The 16,690-nt window shown below is 41.3% G+C and overlaps 1 protein-coding gene across 1 annotated transcript; it reads left to right on the forward strand.

Annotated features, from left to right (window-relative positions):
* The first annotated feature begins 4,841 nt into the window (after positions 1-4,841).
* LOC149838317 (protein CELLULOSE SYNTHASE INTERACTIVE 3-like) lies at positions 4,842-16,690 on the forward strand. The gene is made up of 7 exons (XM_090007663.1): positions 4,842-4,973; positions 5,287-5,424; positions 5,728-8,812; positions 9,165-11,706; positions 14,925-15,379; positions 15,620-15,736; positions 15,855-16,690. Exons 2-7 carry the CDS (start codon positions 5,363-5,365, stop codon positions 16,014-16,016), a joined length of 6,423 nt encoding a protein of 2,140 aa, XP_089863789.1. The 5' UTR covers positions 4,842-4,973; positions 5,287-5,362; the 3' UTR covers positions 16,017-16,690.

A 16,690-nucleotide genomic window follows, 5' to 3' on the forward strand; every position in this document is an offset into this window, starting at 1 on the left:
GTTCTATTGTGACGATTCAGGAAATGAGTGTTCATTTTCTTTGATAGCAGAAAAAAATCATGGAGTTTTTCTATTCGCACGATCGTATAAATTGCCTTTTCTTGTTGGCGTCATTGCAGTTGTGTCTTTCTAGCTTCTACAATGCAAATTTCGTACTAAACTTTCTAGGATCGACTGATTCTGTGTTGTGTGGTGATATCAATTATCGGGTTCAGAACTAATGATGGCAATCTTTAGTGCAGTTGTGTTCCTTTGTACAACTTGCTGATGTACTAATAAGATGAAATAGCATAACATGGAGGAAATTCACGAGCTAGCTGATTTATGTATTGCATCTGTTCTTACTGCCAACAATCATGTGAGTTCAATTTAATTTTCCAGCTATTTTCTTTACACTTTGTAGTGGTACTGTGATCGCGAAATTGGTGTGACCTTTTTTATTGGCAGCACACCATATTTTAAGAATTCTGCCATAACCTTTGTTGTTTGAATGATTTTAACTGTATTTTGAAATTATACACCTTGTTGCATTGACAATTTGCTTCAGAACCATGCAGTATCATCATGGATCTGTTGTAGTATTGGATGGGTGTCCGCAAGTATCACTTATTGTGAATGTCATCTTTCTGTTATAGAACGCTTTTTTCCTTGTATGTCATTTTTCTTTTCTCCTCACATGCTCTGCTTGTGCTTATAATCATCTTTCTTGAGGTTTGGATGAGTTATCTAGATACAGCCTTAACAGTTCATGTCCTATAATAGAAGGTCACCCTGCATGTTGGCGTAATGTTTCTTATCATCTCAATGTTTTCGTTGAACCATCAGACAGGGAATAAACAATTCAAACTGATTCTATGTTGGGACTCTGATCAGAGCCATAAGTAATCTGAATGATGAGAAGCCCCAGAAAGGACAACCAATTACTCATGAATGGAGTGGTGCGTAGAAATGAGAGTCTGGTTAATATGTTATTGTTGGAAGTCGATAAGATTGAAAAAGTTGGACTTAACAAAAAAATATTGCCAACTTAATCTTCTTGCCAAATGACCCTATAGATCGCCAATCGAGCTCACAGAGCTATTGACACCACACACGCCAAGTGTTTGATGGTATGTGTGAGAGGACAGTGGTCTTGAAGCTTATTTTATTATTTTGATCATGAAGCTTACGCTCCAACGCCTCGAGGCTTACGCCTCGCTTCATAACATGCTCAACGCCTCGCTTCGCCTCATCGCATTTAACAACCTTGATAATTTGAGTCAATCATGTTTTGACCATTGGAAGCTTGGTCTTCCTTATAAAAATTCAGGTCAGACCAAAAGGGTCCAATTAGTATACTAAGTTGGGTATGATTTGTGAAATTTCATACCAAATCTGGGCCCGACCTGATTTCCAATTAAGATATGTTATTTTTAAATGTAGAAAACATTAAAAAATATTATTTTATCAAGCATAGAATGAGTTTGGTTCATGTAATCTTTATAGGACATGCGTGTGATTGTTTTTATGATGGATCCTATTGGACTCGAGTCTGGAGCTGTTACCAGCACCTCAAAATCAGATCCCGGTTCAAATTCACCTAAGTATGAACCAAATCTGACCATTGAAATCCTAAATCTGTCCATGTTCTATTCACCATGTTACCATACAAGTCACTGCTGAAGCTTGGAGTTTTGAAGTGCAGGCATAGTAAAAGCCCAAGCTCTCTCTCTCTCTCTCTCTCTCTCTCTCTCTCTCTCTCTCTCTCATTTTCTTTGTATTATAAAATGAAAACTAGTCGATGAGATGCTCAGGGTGCAATAACCTTGCCCTTGTCAGCCAGCATACAGGTGGGTTGGCTTAAGGCTATAAAGTTGAAAGGAATCAAGAGCTCCATATCTGGGGTGCACTACATTTGCTGCAAGGTCTAAGCCAAATAGAAAACTATCCCTGCACTACAGACTCGACTGGGATCTACAGCCAAATGTTGCACCTTTCGGCCCCTAATGGAACATCCAAACTACAGTGATGGTTTCTCCACGCTAATTAAAAAAAAAAAACTTGGTGGTATTGAAACGTAGGAGAGTGAGGATAACCTCGTCCAGTAATTACAGGACATCACAAGTTCAAAACCAATGAGTGGTGTCCCTTGCCTTAAGGTCGAAAGTGGGTGTACTCTCCCATGGGCAAGAGGGAGCTCAAGGCCGGTTTTACTTTTACCACGGGATGTCAGCCTATGTTCAGCCAGTGATGGGAGAGTTTTTTCCTTGGATTATCAAAAAAAAAAAAAACAGTTCACCCCATCCCAACCTGGTAGGTTTTGTAAGGGTGTTTCCCTCCATCAAGGGGGGGCTCCGCTTGTCTGATAGGAGCAGCTAGTGGAGCTTACCTTGTGTTGGAAGGTTGTATGTTCAAAACCCAATGGTATAGTTGTATAATTGGTAGGTGTCTAAAGCTTGCCTTAAAAAAAAGGTGTTTCCCTTTAACCTTTTTTTTTTTTTTTTGAATTTTACTCGGAGAAACCGCCCTAGGTGCAGAGACCTAGCTGCTTTGGCTCAGCCTGCAGTACTACAATCTCTGACCATCTTCACGTAAAACTCTAAGGGCTTACCCCTCTACCCCAAGAAGTCGCCAAGCTTCAGCTTATGCAGCGATGATGCCCATGGGATTTGAATCTAGACTGTCTGTCTGTCTGACAGTCTAATAAGCCCTTGGGTCTTGTTTCCCTCCCACCTCTACCAATGCAGTTAATGTAATTTACTATCCACTCAACCCTAACGTGAATAAATTGGGCATGACTTTGATCGATTTAACTAAGCCCTCAGTCAATGAGTTTTGGCTAGGGATGGCAGTGGACTGGGGGGAAATGGGGTTCCGCCCCCACCTAGCCCCGTTTAGACCAGGATGAAGGACATGAAACGGGGATGGAGACAGGGGTGAAGGTTAAAATCAAAACCCATGCGGGTATGGAGGCAGGGATAGACTTACACTTTCCTCCACCCCGCCCTGCCCCATCCCCATCTCGATCCCTGCCTTTCTCCGCCCCGCCCATCCCCAAGGGATGACAATGGACCGAGGGAAAACAGGGCCCGCCCCACCTCACCCCTATTTGGACCGGGAATGGAGGACATGAAATGAGGATGGAGGTGGGGGTGGAGGTTAAAATCCAAACCCATTCAGAGATGGAGGCGAGGGTGAAAGTTTGGATTTTGAGACGGGGCAGGGGTGGAGACCTTGTCCCCTGCCCCTGCCCCGGTCCACTGCCATCCCTAGTTTTGGCATCATGCTTGGTTTGTCAAAGTGACATCAATGTTTGAGATGGGGGCACTGTATACATATATAATAAGTTTATGGGTTAATTAATTCCTCGTTAACATTCATACCGTTCAAACCGGGTAAAAATAATGGAAGTTTTGAGGCATGCTTTGCAAATTCGACTTTGGAGATGTCATGATCATAGTTTATTTGCTAAGAACCATTTTTGTACTGCTTTTATATAAAAAAAAATATTTTTTGATTTTTAAAATTGTAAAACTTACAATTCATTAATTTTTAGGTCCCTCTTTTGTATACTTATCCACCTACACGAGTGTTAGTTGCCAAATGTTACACCAGTTTTCACACCGACTCTGACTCTGACAACCTTTCCAAGGATCTTTCAGTTATAATTTCAACTTTTAAGCTGTATTTCAAACAGCTGCAAGTGACAGTGGTAAATCATTAGCTTAACCAGTATACTTATCTCAAACAACCATATAGATTTGCTAAAACCATAAATTTGGAGATTTCATAAGTGCAGCCTTAGTTACCATCGACTAAAAGATTCTAAATTGGGTCCTACTAATGTTTACAGTGGGCTTTACTAATTGTTATTTTTTATTTTTGAAAATTTTGACTTTATATATGAGATTTATGTAGTTTGTTTAGTAGGAATAAGTTTTATAAAAATTGGGCGAGCAGTATTTTTGGTTTCCTTGTTCTTCTCTAACTATAAGATAGAAGAATCCTCCACATTAAACTATTAAACTGCTACTAGAGATAGAATCTCATGAGTAAAGTTGATGATCTTGAAAGTTTCTCTTAATTTAGTAATCTTTCACCTGACACACTGATGAATGGTGTTGGCTAAACTAAAACTACAATTATACGAAGACAATGACTACGTCTTAATATCAAATACCATCTCAGTTTTATCATTTCTTGCATCAGTCTTAAACCACTTTATCAATGGTTATTTCACACTTTCTACTTGGGTGCTTAGATTCCAAAATAAGGCTTAAGATGGTGTCTGCATTTGTTTTTTACTGTGTGGTTAGTAATTAACTAATATCCTTTGGCCTTGTTTGGAATCTAGGCACCGGAGTAGTATGCGCCATCCGATTTGCATTTTAAGTCAACAGAACCACATGGCATTCATCCAAAATGCAAACAGACGGCCCCGATGTCGGCATGAACAAAAAACCACTCATCATCAGCATGACTTGATCTGCTTCCGTGTGCGTGTGTGAGAGGGAGAGAGGCAAATCAACGATTAACTAATAAAATCATCAGGGACAAGATTAGAGCCAAAAGAAAAGAAAGCCATAGTTAACTCTGCCGACCACCCAGTCAGTGTTGTCACTCTCTCTCTCTCTCGCTCAAAAACGAAACGGGCGCAGCTAGTAATAAAGGAAAAAGACTACTGTTTTGCCTTCTTTTGATGTACGTCTTGGACCTCCCTTTCATTATTTTACTCCCTCTCTCTCTCTCTGGAAAGAAACGGAAGCGGCGAGTAATAAAGGAAAAGGACTACTGTTTTGCGTTCTTTTGATGTATGTCTTGGACCTCCCTTTCATTATTTTACTCTCTCTCTCTCAAGGCTCTTTCTTTTCCTTTCTCTTTTGGCAATTTTCCATTTTTATGAATGCGGCTTCTTGTGGAGATACCATCGACGGCTGTAGCTATCCCTATGGAATGATATGAAGAGCAGGGAAGATCCATAGCCAATTGATCAGGTAACCTTCTTTTCTTCTTCATCTGCTTGTGGCCTTTTGTGCTTTGGGTGTCTGATGGAAAAGTAAAAGCCCACAAAAATTGGGGTTTTTGGGGTCTCTCTATCTTGCACTATGTTATTGTGAATTGTGCTCTAGCTTGACCCATTTACTTCAAAATGACTAGCGGTTAGTGGATCTCTAATTGGCAGTGAAATGGAGTCGTTGGCTGTTCGATCTTAACCCTTTTGATCCAGGGATACTGAAGAATTGAGCATTCTCCATTTGCTTTATGATTTTTGGTGGGGGAATTAAGGTTGACTTTCTACTTTTCTAGGATTTTTCTTGGTGTTGCGTTGATGGTTTAGCCAGAGTCTTGGTGTGTTTTACTCGAGTTGATAATCGTAGTTCAAATGTCAAAGTTCCCTAATCTCGCTCCTCAAGAACCTAGATCTGCTTCAGCTTCTCGACCAAGGTAATGTAATTTCTTTTCGCAATCTGATGTTTTTGATGTTTCTGTTTGACTAGGAATGGATTTTCAATTTTTGGGTGTTGATCCATTGAGATGAATACGTGTTGCTTTTAATTAGTTGTTTCGGTTAGGAGAAATGACATACTTGATCTGATTTCTCTTCTTCGATTTGACCGCAATCATTTTTTAAAGAATGTTTATAGTCAATGGGTTTAATCCAATGAAGCAAATAGTACATTTACCCACCTATAATCCTGAGATTTACGTGCTTGAATTATGACAATTGGATCTTTTTTCACTACTTAGGGAACTGAATGGATCAACAGCGGGAATGGAGGATCCCGATGGGATCATGGCCTCGGTTGCAGAATTCATTGAGCTTTTGCATGCCAACATGTCCTCACCGCATGAGAAAGAGTTGATCACCTCACGGTTGCTGGCTCTTGCCAAATCAAGAAAGGATGCAAGGATTGCGATCGGTTCCCACTCCCAGGCGATGCCCCTGTTCATTGCGGTGCTGAGGAATGGTACCTCAATTGCCAGAGTGAATGTTGCACTGACCCTTAGTGCATTGTGCAAGGAAGAGGATCTGAGAGTGAAGGTACTTCTTGGAGGATGTATACCACCATTGCTTGCATTGCTGAAGTCTGATGTGACTGAGGCAAGGAAAGCAGCCGCTGAGGCAATCTTCGAGGTCTCCTCTGGTGGATTGTCTGATGATCATGTTGGGATGAAGATCTTTGTAACAGAGGGTGTGGTGCCTACTCTATGGGATCAGCTTGATCCAAAGGTCAAGCAGGATAAGGTGGTTGAGGGATTTGTAACTGGGTCTCTAAGAAATTTGTGTGGTGATAAGGATGACTACTGGCGGGCTACTCTTGAGGCTGGCGGAGTGGAAATCATAGTAGGACTCCTATCTTCAGATAACCAGGTTGCTCAGTCCAATGCAGCTTCGCTCTTGGCTCGTCTGATGTTGGCTTTTAGTGACAGCATTCCTAAGGTGATTGAGGCAGGAGCAGTTAGGTCGTTGCTTCATCTTCTTGGTCGTGACAATGCCATATCTGTTCGTGCTAGTGCGGCTGATGCTTTGGAGGCTCTTTCCTGTAAGTCAAGTAGTGCTAAAAAAACTGTGGTGGACGCCAATGGTATACCTGTTCTAATTGGTGCAATAGTTGCTCCTTCTAAAGAGGCCATGCAGGGGGGATGTGGTCAAGCTCTTCAGGATCATTCTGTACGTGCCTTGGCAAACATTTGTGGTGGGATGCCAACTCTTATAATGCAGCTTGGTGAGATGTCTGGTTCCTCCCGAATGTCTTCTCCCGTTGCTGATATTATTGGGGTGCTTGCATATGCTCTTATGGTTTTTGATCAGAGCTCGGGCATATTAGAACCTTTTGATGCAACACAGATCGAAAGACTCTTGGTGAAGCTATTGAAGCCAGAAGACTCAAAATTGGTTCAAGAACGTGTCTTCGAGGCTCTATCAAGTCTTTATGGAAATAGTTACCTCTCAAGGGGTCTTAGTCATGGAGAAGCAAAGAAAATGCTTGTTGGATTGGTTACCATGGCTATTGCTGAGGTGCAGGAGGACCTGATACACACTTTGACAAACTTATGCTCTGGTGACATGAGTATCTGGGAGTCTCTTGGTAAGCGAGAAGGTGTACAATTATTGATTTCATTGCTTGGCTTATCGAGTGAACAACATCAAGAATATGCTGTCACGTTGCTTTCTATCCTGACCCTCCAAGTCGATGACAGCAAGTGGGCTATAACAGCTGCAGGTGGTATACCACCACTTGTGCAGTTGTTAGAAACTGGATCTCACAAGGCAAAGGAAGAGGCTGCACATGTATTGTGGAACTTGTGCTGCCACAGCGAGGATATACGTGCATGTGTTGAAAGTGCTGGGGCTGTCCCTGCACTCTTATGGTTGCTAAAAAGCGGTGGTCCTAAGGGACAAAAGGCTTCTTCTATGGCTCTTACAAAGCTTATAAGATATGCTGATTCTGCCACTATTAACCAGTTATTAGCTTTACTTCTCGGAGATTTGCCAAGCTCAAAGGCCCATGTTATTACTGTTCTAGGTCATGTACTTACTGTGGCTTCACACAGAGACCTGGTGCAGAAGGGGGCTCCTGCTAATAGAGGTCTCCACACTCTTGTTCAGGTTTTAAACTCCTCTAATGAAGAAACCCAGGCGCATGCTGCTTCTGTTCTAGCTGACCTCTTCAGTGTCAGACAAGATATTTGTGGAAGTCTTGCAACTGATGAGATTGTTCATCCATGCATCAAACTTCTTACGAGCAAGACCCAGGTTATTGCTACCCAGTCAGCTCGTGCTTTGGGTGCACTTTCTCGTCCAACAAAGGCCACAAATAAGATGTCCTACATTGCTGAAGGTGATGTGTACCCACTAATTAAGCTAGCTAAAACTTCCTCTATAGATGCTGCTGAGACTGCAGTTGCTACTTTGGCCAATCTTCTGTCTGACCCACAAATAGCTGGAGAAGCTATTGTTGAAGATATTGTCTCACCTCTGACCAAAGTTCTGGAAGAGGGTACTGTGGAAGGAAAAAAGAATGCCTCACGTGCACTGTACCAATTATTGTGTCATTTTCCAGTTGGTGATGTGCTTACAAGTAGTGCACAATGTCACTTCACAATTCTTGCACTTGTTGCTTTGTTAGCTGCAACTGATATGGAGGCAGCTGATTCATCTGATGCCCTTGAAGTACTTGCTTTGCTAGCTAGAACTAAGCAGTGTGTCAATTCATCTTACCCTCCTCGGTCAGTTCTCGCAGAAGTTCCATCCAGCTTAGAGCCATTGGTTCAATGCTTGGCAGTTGGGCTCCCTCCAGTGCAAGACAAGGCAATTGAAATTCTTTCTAGGCTGTGTCATGATCAACCTGCTTTACTTGGAGATTTATTAGCGGGAAGCACACAGTGTGTCATTGCCCTTGCTGAAAGAATCATGGAGTCATCCAGCTTGGAGGTCAGAGTTGGTGGGTCTGCGCTTCTCATTTGTGCTGCAAAGTTTCACACAAAGAACATGGTGGGTGCACTTGATGAGACAGGATGCTTAAAGCAGCTGATTTATTCTCTTCTTGAATTGGTGAAATACCATTCAGTTTCAAGCACATTACAATGTAGAAATGAGGAGATTGAAGTTGGTCGGACTACCAGAGTTGTCATGGATAAAGGTGCACATTTTCGAGAAGGGGATGAATTTGAATTTCCTGATCCAGCAACTGTTCTGGGTGGCACAGTATCCTTGTGGTTGCTCTCTATAATTTCTTCATTTCATCTGAAGAGCAAAACTACGATTATGGAGGCTGGGGGACTTGACGCTCTCTCTGACAAGCTTGCAAGTTTTACACAGAACTCACAGGCATGTTCTTTCATTCTGGAAAACACATCTACTTTCATTTGAGATTACATGTTATGCTGTTTCTGGTTTGTTTCTGCATTCCCGTTTTCGGTGATAATTGCTAATAGAATAATTTACACACACACTTTTTTCCTTTTTTTAACTTTGTCTTATTTTTTCTTTGTTTTCTCTTTTTCATACTTTTAGAGGTTTTGGCATGATTTGAAGAGATTTGTCTTGAGACGAATGCTGATAAGCAATTTTGCTTTTATCTGCCCTTCAAGACCAGAAAATTTTCATTCCAATACCTCATTTCTTGATTGTAATTATAGAATTCTACTGTAAAATCTCTGAAAATTGTTGTCCTTCACAGACACAGTTGGAGGATAGTGAAGGAGTGTGGATAAATGCTCTGCTTCTGGCTGTAATGTTCCAGGACGAGGATGTTTGTCTTTCTCCTGCTATCATGCGGATAATACCTTCTCTTGCATCGTTGCTTAAGTCTGATGAAGTCATCGACAGATATTTTGCTGCTCAGGCTATTGCAAGTCTAGTTTCTACTGGAAGTAAAGGGACGCTCCTCACTATTGCCAATTCAGGTGCCGTTGGAGGATTGATAACTCTTATTGGTACTGTTGAATCAAATATGCCAAACCTTGTTACTCTGTGTGAAGAATTTTCTCTCGCATGTCACCCTGATCAGGTGGTTCTTGAACGTCTCTTTGAGATGGAAGATGTGAGAGTTGGAGCTACTGCCCGTAAATCCATACCTCTATTGGTGGACCTTCTGAAACCAATGCCAGATCGACCTGGTGCACCTCCAATCGCTGTGCGTCTCCTGGCCCTATTAGCAGAGGGAAGTGATGCAAACAAATTGGCTATGGCAGAAGCCGGGGCTCTGGAAGCTTTAACAAAGTACCTGTCATTGAGTCCTCAGGATTCTACTGAGACCACAATCTCTGACCTTTTCAGAATTTTATTTAGCAATCCTGACTTGCTTCATCATGAAGCATCGCAAAGTTCTTTGAAACAACTCATTGCCGTTCTGAGGCTGGGGTCAAGAACTGCTAGGTATAGCTCTGCTAGGGCTCTTCAAAACCTGTTTGATGCTGAGAACATCAGAGATATGGAAATGGCTAAGCAAGCTATCCAGCCACTAGTTGACATGCTTGATACTGGATCAGAGAGAGAGCAACATGCTGCTCTTATTGCTTTGGTCAAATTATTTTCTGGAAATACTTCCAAAGCTCTTGCTCTCATGGAAGTGAAAGGCCATCCACTTGAGAGCTTGCACAAGATTTTGTCAAATCCTTGTTCTATGGACTTCAAGAAAAATGCTGCAGAGCTCTGCTTTCTTCTATTTGGAAATGCCAAGGTTCGAGCGATGCCAGTTGCAACAGAATGTTTGGCCCCTCTTATATCAGTTATGGGTTCAGGTATAAGTGAGGCTGTAGAGTCAAGTGTCCATGCTTTTGAGCGGCTATTGGAAGATGAACAGCATGCAGAGCTTGCAGCTTCATTTGAAGTGGTGGGTCTTCTTGTTGGGTTGGTGTCTGGATCGAATTATGAACTAATGGAGGCATCAATTAGTGCCCTCATAAAGTTGGGGAAGGATCGTCCCCATTGTAAGCTTGACATGGTTAAGGCAGGGATTGTTGAAAGTTCCCTTGAGTTGCTTCCTGTTGCACCTAGTTCTTTTTGTTCTTCAATTGCAGAATTGCTCCGTATTTTAACCAATAACAGTGGAATTGCGAGAAGCTCAGCTGCTGCCATGATGGTGGAGCCTCTTTTCTTGCTTTTGCTTCGTCCAGATTTTAGCATGTGGGGACAGCACAGTGCCTTGCAAGCGCTTGTAAACATTTTAGAGAAACCCCAAAGCCTTGCTACCCTGAAACTCACTCCTAGCCAGGTCATTGGGCCTTTAATATCATTTCTTGAGTCTCCATCTCAAGCTATTCAGCAGCTTGGCACTGAACTTCTTTCGCATCTTCTAGCTCAGGAGCATTTCCAACAAGATATTACAACTCAGAATGCAGTTGTGCCTCTTGTGCAGCTGGCAGGAATTGGAATTTTAAATCTACAGCAAACAGCAGTAAAAGCACTTGAGAGCATTTCTATGAGTTGGCCTAATGCTGTTGCAAATGCTGGTGGAATTTTTGAGCTTTCTAAAGTTATTATCCAGGACCCTCAGCCACCTCATGCACTATGGGAGTCCGCCGCATTGGTCCTCTCAAATGTCTTGCGGTCCAATTCTCAGTACTACTTCAAAGTTTCTCTCATAGTCTTGGTTCGGCTGTTGCACTCTTCACTGGAGGAAACCATTACTGTTGCTCTTAATGCATTGATAGTTCAAGAAAGAAATGATGCATCTAGTGCTGTACTCTTGGCAGAGGCTGGTGCAATAGATGCATTGTTAGAGCTTCTAAGATCTCATCAGTGTGAAGAATCTGCAGGAAGATTGCTTGAAGCTATATTTAACAATGTGAGGGTGAGAGAAATGAAAGTTTCGAAGTATGCAATTTCTCCTCTATCACAATATCTTTTAGATCCACAGACAAATTCTCAACCGGCGAGGCTGTTAGCAACTCTTGCCCTTGGTGATCTTTTCCAAAATGAAGGACTTGCTAGAGCAAGTGATGCTGTATCTGCTTGCCATGCCCTGATAAGCTTGCTAGAAGATCAGCCCACAGAAGAAATGAAAATGGTAGCAATATGTGCACTACAGAATCTGGTTATGAACAGCAGAACAAATAGGCGAGCTGTTGCAGAAGCAGGAGGCATATTAGTAATACAAGAGCTTCTTCTCTCTCCAAACTCAGAAGTTGTTGGACAGGCTGCATTACTCATTAAGTTCCTATTCTCTAATCATACTCTTCAAGAATATGTATCTAATGAGCTGATAAGGTCTTTGACAGGTAAGCCCTGTTCCTGTTCTTTTGGCATGACCTCACTAGAATGTCCGTTGGTGTTTATGCATGCGTGCATTTGTTGCCATTTTCTTATTATTAGAATTTCCTGTTCGAGAAGTATAGAGAGAAGGTTCTATACATAGTTATCTGCTATGAGTGCCATAGATTCATCATTGTATAGTGTAGTTCCATGGATTCACTGCAGGACATTTTTGGATGCAGAATCAGGAAAACGGATACTGTATTACCCTTTTTTATAAACATGAAGCATTTTCTGGTAAATATGCGTGCAGTCTACCTGAATGTATTGATAATCTAACCGTTAAAGAGTTCACCCCAGGATGGACTCGGAATGGATAATGTGTTTTAAAGTGCCAGGAACATGATGACCAAGGGACTGGCCTGGTGCAAATGGTTTGTAATGGGGAAAACCTGATTATGTACCCATTTTGGGCATGGACCTGATTGGGACCGGCCTTATGCTCAGTAAACACTAGGCCAGACATGACTTTGGCTTGGTTCTTCCATATTCTAGATGGCTTTAGTTGTGTCCAACCCAAGCTGATGGGATCCAGCTTAGGGATGGCAATGGGCGGGGGTGGAGGACAAGGTCTCCTTGTCCTCCACCCCCACCCCGTCTCAAAATTCAAACCTTCATCTCCACACTGGGATGGATTTTAACCTCCACCCCCGCCTCCATCCCCATTTCATGTCCTCCATCCCAGGTCCAAACGGAGGTGAGGCCCCGTTTCCCCTCCGTCTATTATCATCCCTTAGAAGGATTGAGGATGGGACAGGCAGGGATCGGGACGGAGATGGGGCGGGGCGGGAGAAAGCGCAAGTCCATCCCCGCACAAGGATGGATTTTAAACTTCATCCTCGCCTCCATCCCCGTTTCATGCCCTTCATCCCCGGTCCAAACGGGGCGAGGTAGGGCCCCGTTTTTCCTCGTCTACTGCCATCCCTAATCCAGCTCAGTGGTCACTCTTAAATTCATGGGTAACATGATTTCCACTTGATACTCAACAGTACTGAATAATAAAGGTTACATTAAATAATGAATCCATATTGATGTATCGTCTAATACTAAATGGGTTAATGTATATACCATGATGCGTTGTGTTTTATCAATTATTAGTTGACCATTTTTTCTCAAAAATATTTAGTCTACCATTAGTTTCTGCACAAGTGAAAATCCTATCTCAATAACAAGTAAAATATTATGCATATTCTAAATAAAATGAATAATGTATGGTGCGCAATGGGCCATGTTATGTACAATTATATATCTATCATTTGCTAACCATTAGTTGATAATCCAAGATTTACCACCAATTTCATCCATATGGACAAAGTCATGCATTCATATGCACACACACACATACAAATAGATCATGGATACCTTATTTGAAGTGTGAATTTGTGTTTACCAATTCTGGGAATGAGACATAAATAAACATAAAGCATATAGCCTCTGCTTCCATTAAAAAAAGATGAAGCATTTGACCTATATGCTTGTGGATGTGTCTATAACTACTTGTCTCGCCTTGGAACATGTCACAGTGTCTCCTTTTTCAAGGGTCTTCGTTTACATCAATGATTTTCACAGGGACATGGATTGGAGAATGTTGAATGTGGATCGCTGTTGCTAATAATTACACACCTAAAGACCATGTTTTCAGGGTAGGATCAATATAAATTCACCTTAATTTGTTTTCATTGAAATTTAACTCAAATACATAATCAATTGAGTATAAACATATATGTGCTTGTTCTTGTTGATTGCATGGGTAGCTAGATATATAAAACCAGCTTTCTGGATACTTATGAATCTATAAGCTTGTATGCAGGTCAAGGGTTACAGTCATGGCATAGTGAAAGGAATTCAGTGTGTGTGGTGATTAGTAGACTGATATCAATCTCCTTATCCATTTGATGAGGCATGTTAATGAAGCTATGGTTAAACTAATCTAGTCTCTTTACCTGCAAAAAAGGAAAATAATGCCCAATCGGCACTGGGTGGTTGTTGCTTCTTGGACAAAATGGATCTAGCTTGTGCTTATTGTTTTGAGAGCTAAGAATGAAGTCATAAGCCTAAAGACAAAATTCTATAAATGGAAGAATCTAGTACATATAAAGGATGGGTAAAAAGTTATGGCAAGTGAGGGAGAAATTGGTATCAGTTATTAACTGGTTGACATAGCTGTATTGAGTTTTGGTTCGGTAGAATTCTGCCAAGTAGGGACAAACTTTATGCATTTGTTCAGAGCAAACATCTATTACTCCTACTTTTGCAAACTTTTATATTCATGAATTAATTCATAGTGTGGTTTACTGGTATTACGTAACATACATTATGATCCAATTGCTTTTGTTTGTTTTTATTGCTAGTGCTAATCAATCTCCAAAGCTATGGCATTCTTTTGAAACTCAAGTTTTGTTATGTTTCTGCTCTGATCATGCAAGCTTCAGAAGATTATCTTTTTTATTTGTATGTGTATAAAGGAAACACATTTCGGACTTTGGGTGTTCTTTAAACCTAAGTTTACCATGGAAAATTTAAGAACTCCATATTATTTTTCAACTTGCACTAAAGTTTTCTGGGACGAGGTTAAAAAATGCTCCAGCATCCCTCATACATTTTTCAGACTCAAATTTTATACCAAAATTACTTGACCTCTCTCAGACATGGATATTTTCTTTTTAGAAAGGGTGGGGGTCCATGGTCCTTAAAATATTGCATCGTATCTCTCATCTTCTGTCTTGGTTATGGGAAGCTCTAAACACTAATAGGTTCTGCTCTATCCTTTCTGTTAACTTTAAAACCATCCTTGTTGATTTACAAGACGGGCAGCGGGAGCCTTGAATGGGTCTATCACTGTAAAACTCTCTCTCTCTCTCTCTCTCTCTCTCTCTCTCTCTCTCTCTCTCTCTCTCTCTCTCTCTCTCTCTCTCCATGGAGAGATGATATAAGAAGGGAATGGTTCAAGGCTGCAGGAACATGTGTCATAAAAAAAAAATCGGTTTTCACCTTTTCTTTGTTGCATTTTTTGTAGCTTAGTCAATGCTTGAGTATGTACGTCTTTTGAGAAGTTACAAAATAATACATTTAAACTGCATCTTATCAAAACTGTGGTTTACATCTTTTTAAGGGTGTAATTGGGGTCATATCTGTCATGTTTTGTCCTATAAGATGCTGATGCTGTTGTTGGTGTTTCTTGCAGCTGCCTTGGAAAAAGAGTTATGGTCAACAGCAACTATCAATGTAGAAATCCTGAGAACCATAAATGTGATATTCACCAACTTCTCCAAGCTCCACATTTCTGAAGCAGCTACGCTTTGTATCCCACACTTGATAAGTGCCCTAAAAGCGGGATCTGAAGCTGCCCAGGAGTCTGTCTTGGACACCCTGTGTTTGTTAAAGCAATCATGGACAACCATGCCCATAGAAATTGCCAAAGCTCAGGCCATGATTGCATCAGAAGCAATTCCTATATTGCAACTGCTTATGAGAACATGCCCACCCAGCTTTCATGATAGAGCAGACAGCTTGCTGCATTGCTTACCTGGTTGTTTGACTGTCACCATTAAACGTGGGAATAACTTGAAACTGGCTATGGGAAGCACCAATGCTTTTTGTCGATTGACAATTGGGAACGGTCCTCCACGCCAGACAAAGGTAAGCTACAGCAGTGAAATGTTTCTACTGATTTATTGCCAGCATCCCTACTACCACTGTGTGTGCTCTCTTGCCAGCAACTACTGTTTGACTCTTGATCATGTTTTCTGCACTTCCTGCTCTACTGTAATTACTCATTGTTTTGTGCTTTAACTTAAATCTGTGTACGTTTGCATCATGCATCCTTGGTATAATCCATTAGTATTGTTTTGGATAATAAGTATTCTTCTCTTTTATTAGGTGATAAATCATAGTACTTGTCCTGAATGGATAGAAGGATTCACGTGGGCATTCGATGTGCCTCCAAAAGGCCAAAAACTCCACATTCTTTGCAAAAACAAGAGTACATTTGGGAAGGTGTGTTGGTATTTGTAGTTTTCTTCTTTTCTGAACAATATTTTTCTTTGGGTTTTGGATTGTCTTTATTTGTTTCGAAACTTTAATTGTCTGATTGACTAATGTGATCATATTCCAGACGACACTCGGTAGGGTGACAATCCAGATAGATAAGGTTGTGACAGAAGGAATATACAGTGGCTTTTTCAGCCTAAATCACGACGGGAATCGTGATGGATCATCAAGGACACTTGAAATTGAAATTTTGTGGTCTAACCGAACATCAAATGAGAGTTTATAAGTGTTTCATGTATCACAGAGGTTGGTAGTTTGTGATTTTCTGTTGAGACAGGACCATGAGATTAGAGAGAGAGAGAGAGAGAGAGAGGAACGCTGGGTGATTGATCACAAGCCTCTAAGAAGGCAATTATGGCGACATGCTTTGGACCAGCACTGCCATTTAATGAGGAAAGCAACTCACCATTGGTGCACTCATAAATGATAAGGCCATTTCTAATCTTATTACCTCTTCTGAGAAAACACCAACGGACAATACCCACCAAATGCTGTTTGCTGAAGTGGTGGTAGACTGTTGGTGTACATGTTTGAAGTTGGTGTTTGACAAAGGGATTTCTGCTTCCCATGATCATGATGGTTGGGATTCTGCTGTATTTGTTTCGGCAAAAGAGGATCTCTTGAAAGCTGATGGGACTGGCGTATCTCTTTCTCTAGATTTGTTATTGGTGATGTACAGTAGAAGGCAGAAGGAATGGATGTTGGGGAGTGTGTCAACTTTTTGAGGTTGGGTTCTCAAAGTGAGTTTGATAAGCATAGTTAAGCATCTAGTTTGATGTACAAAATACAACACATGCATCCCTGAAAGGGGGTGACGGTTGACTGTTTTTCTCTTGTTTTCATGACCTCAACATTTGTTAACACGATTACAAGAGTTGTACAGAGTGACTGTGCCTCAAG

Source organism: Nuphar pumila, chromosome 5 (assembly GCF_984573655.1).
Source record: "Nuphar pumila chromosome 5, dmNupPumi1.hap1.1, whole genome shotgun sequence".
In the NCBI taxonomy this organism is placed as follows: domain Eukaryota; kingdom Viridiplantae; phylum Streptophyta; class Magnoliopsida; order Nymphaeales; family Nymphaeaceae; genus Nuphar; species Nuphar pumila.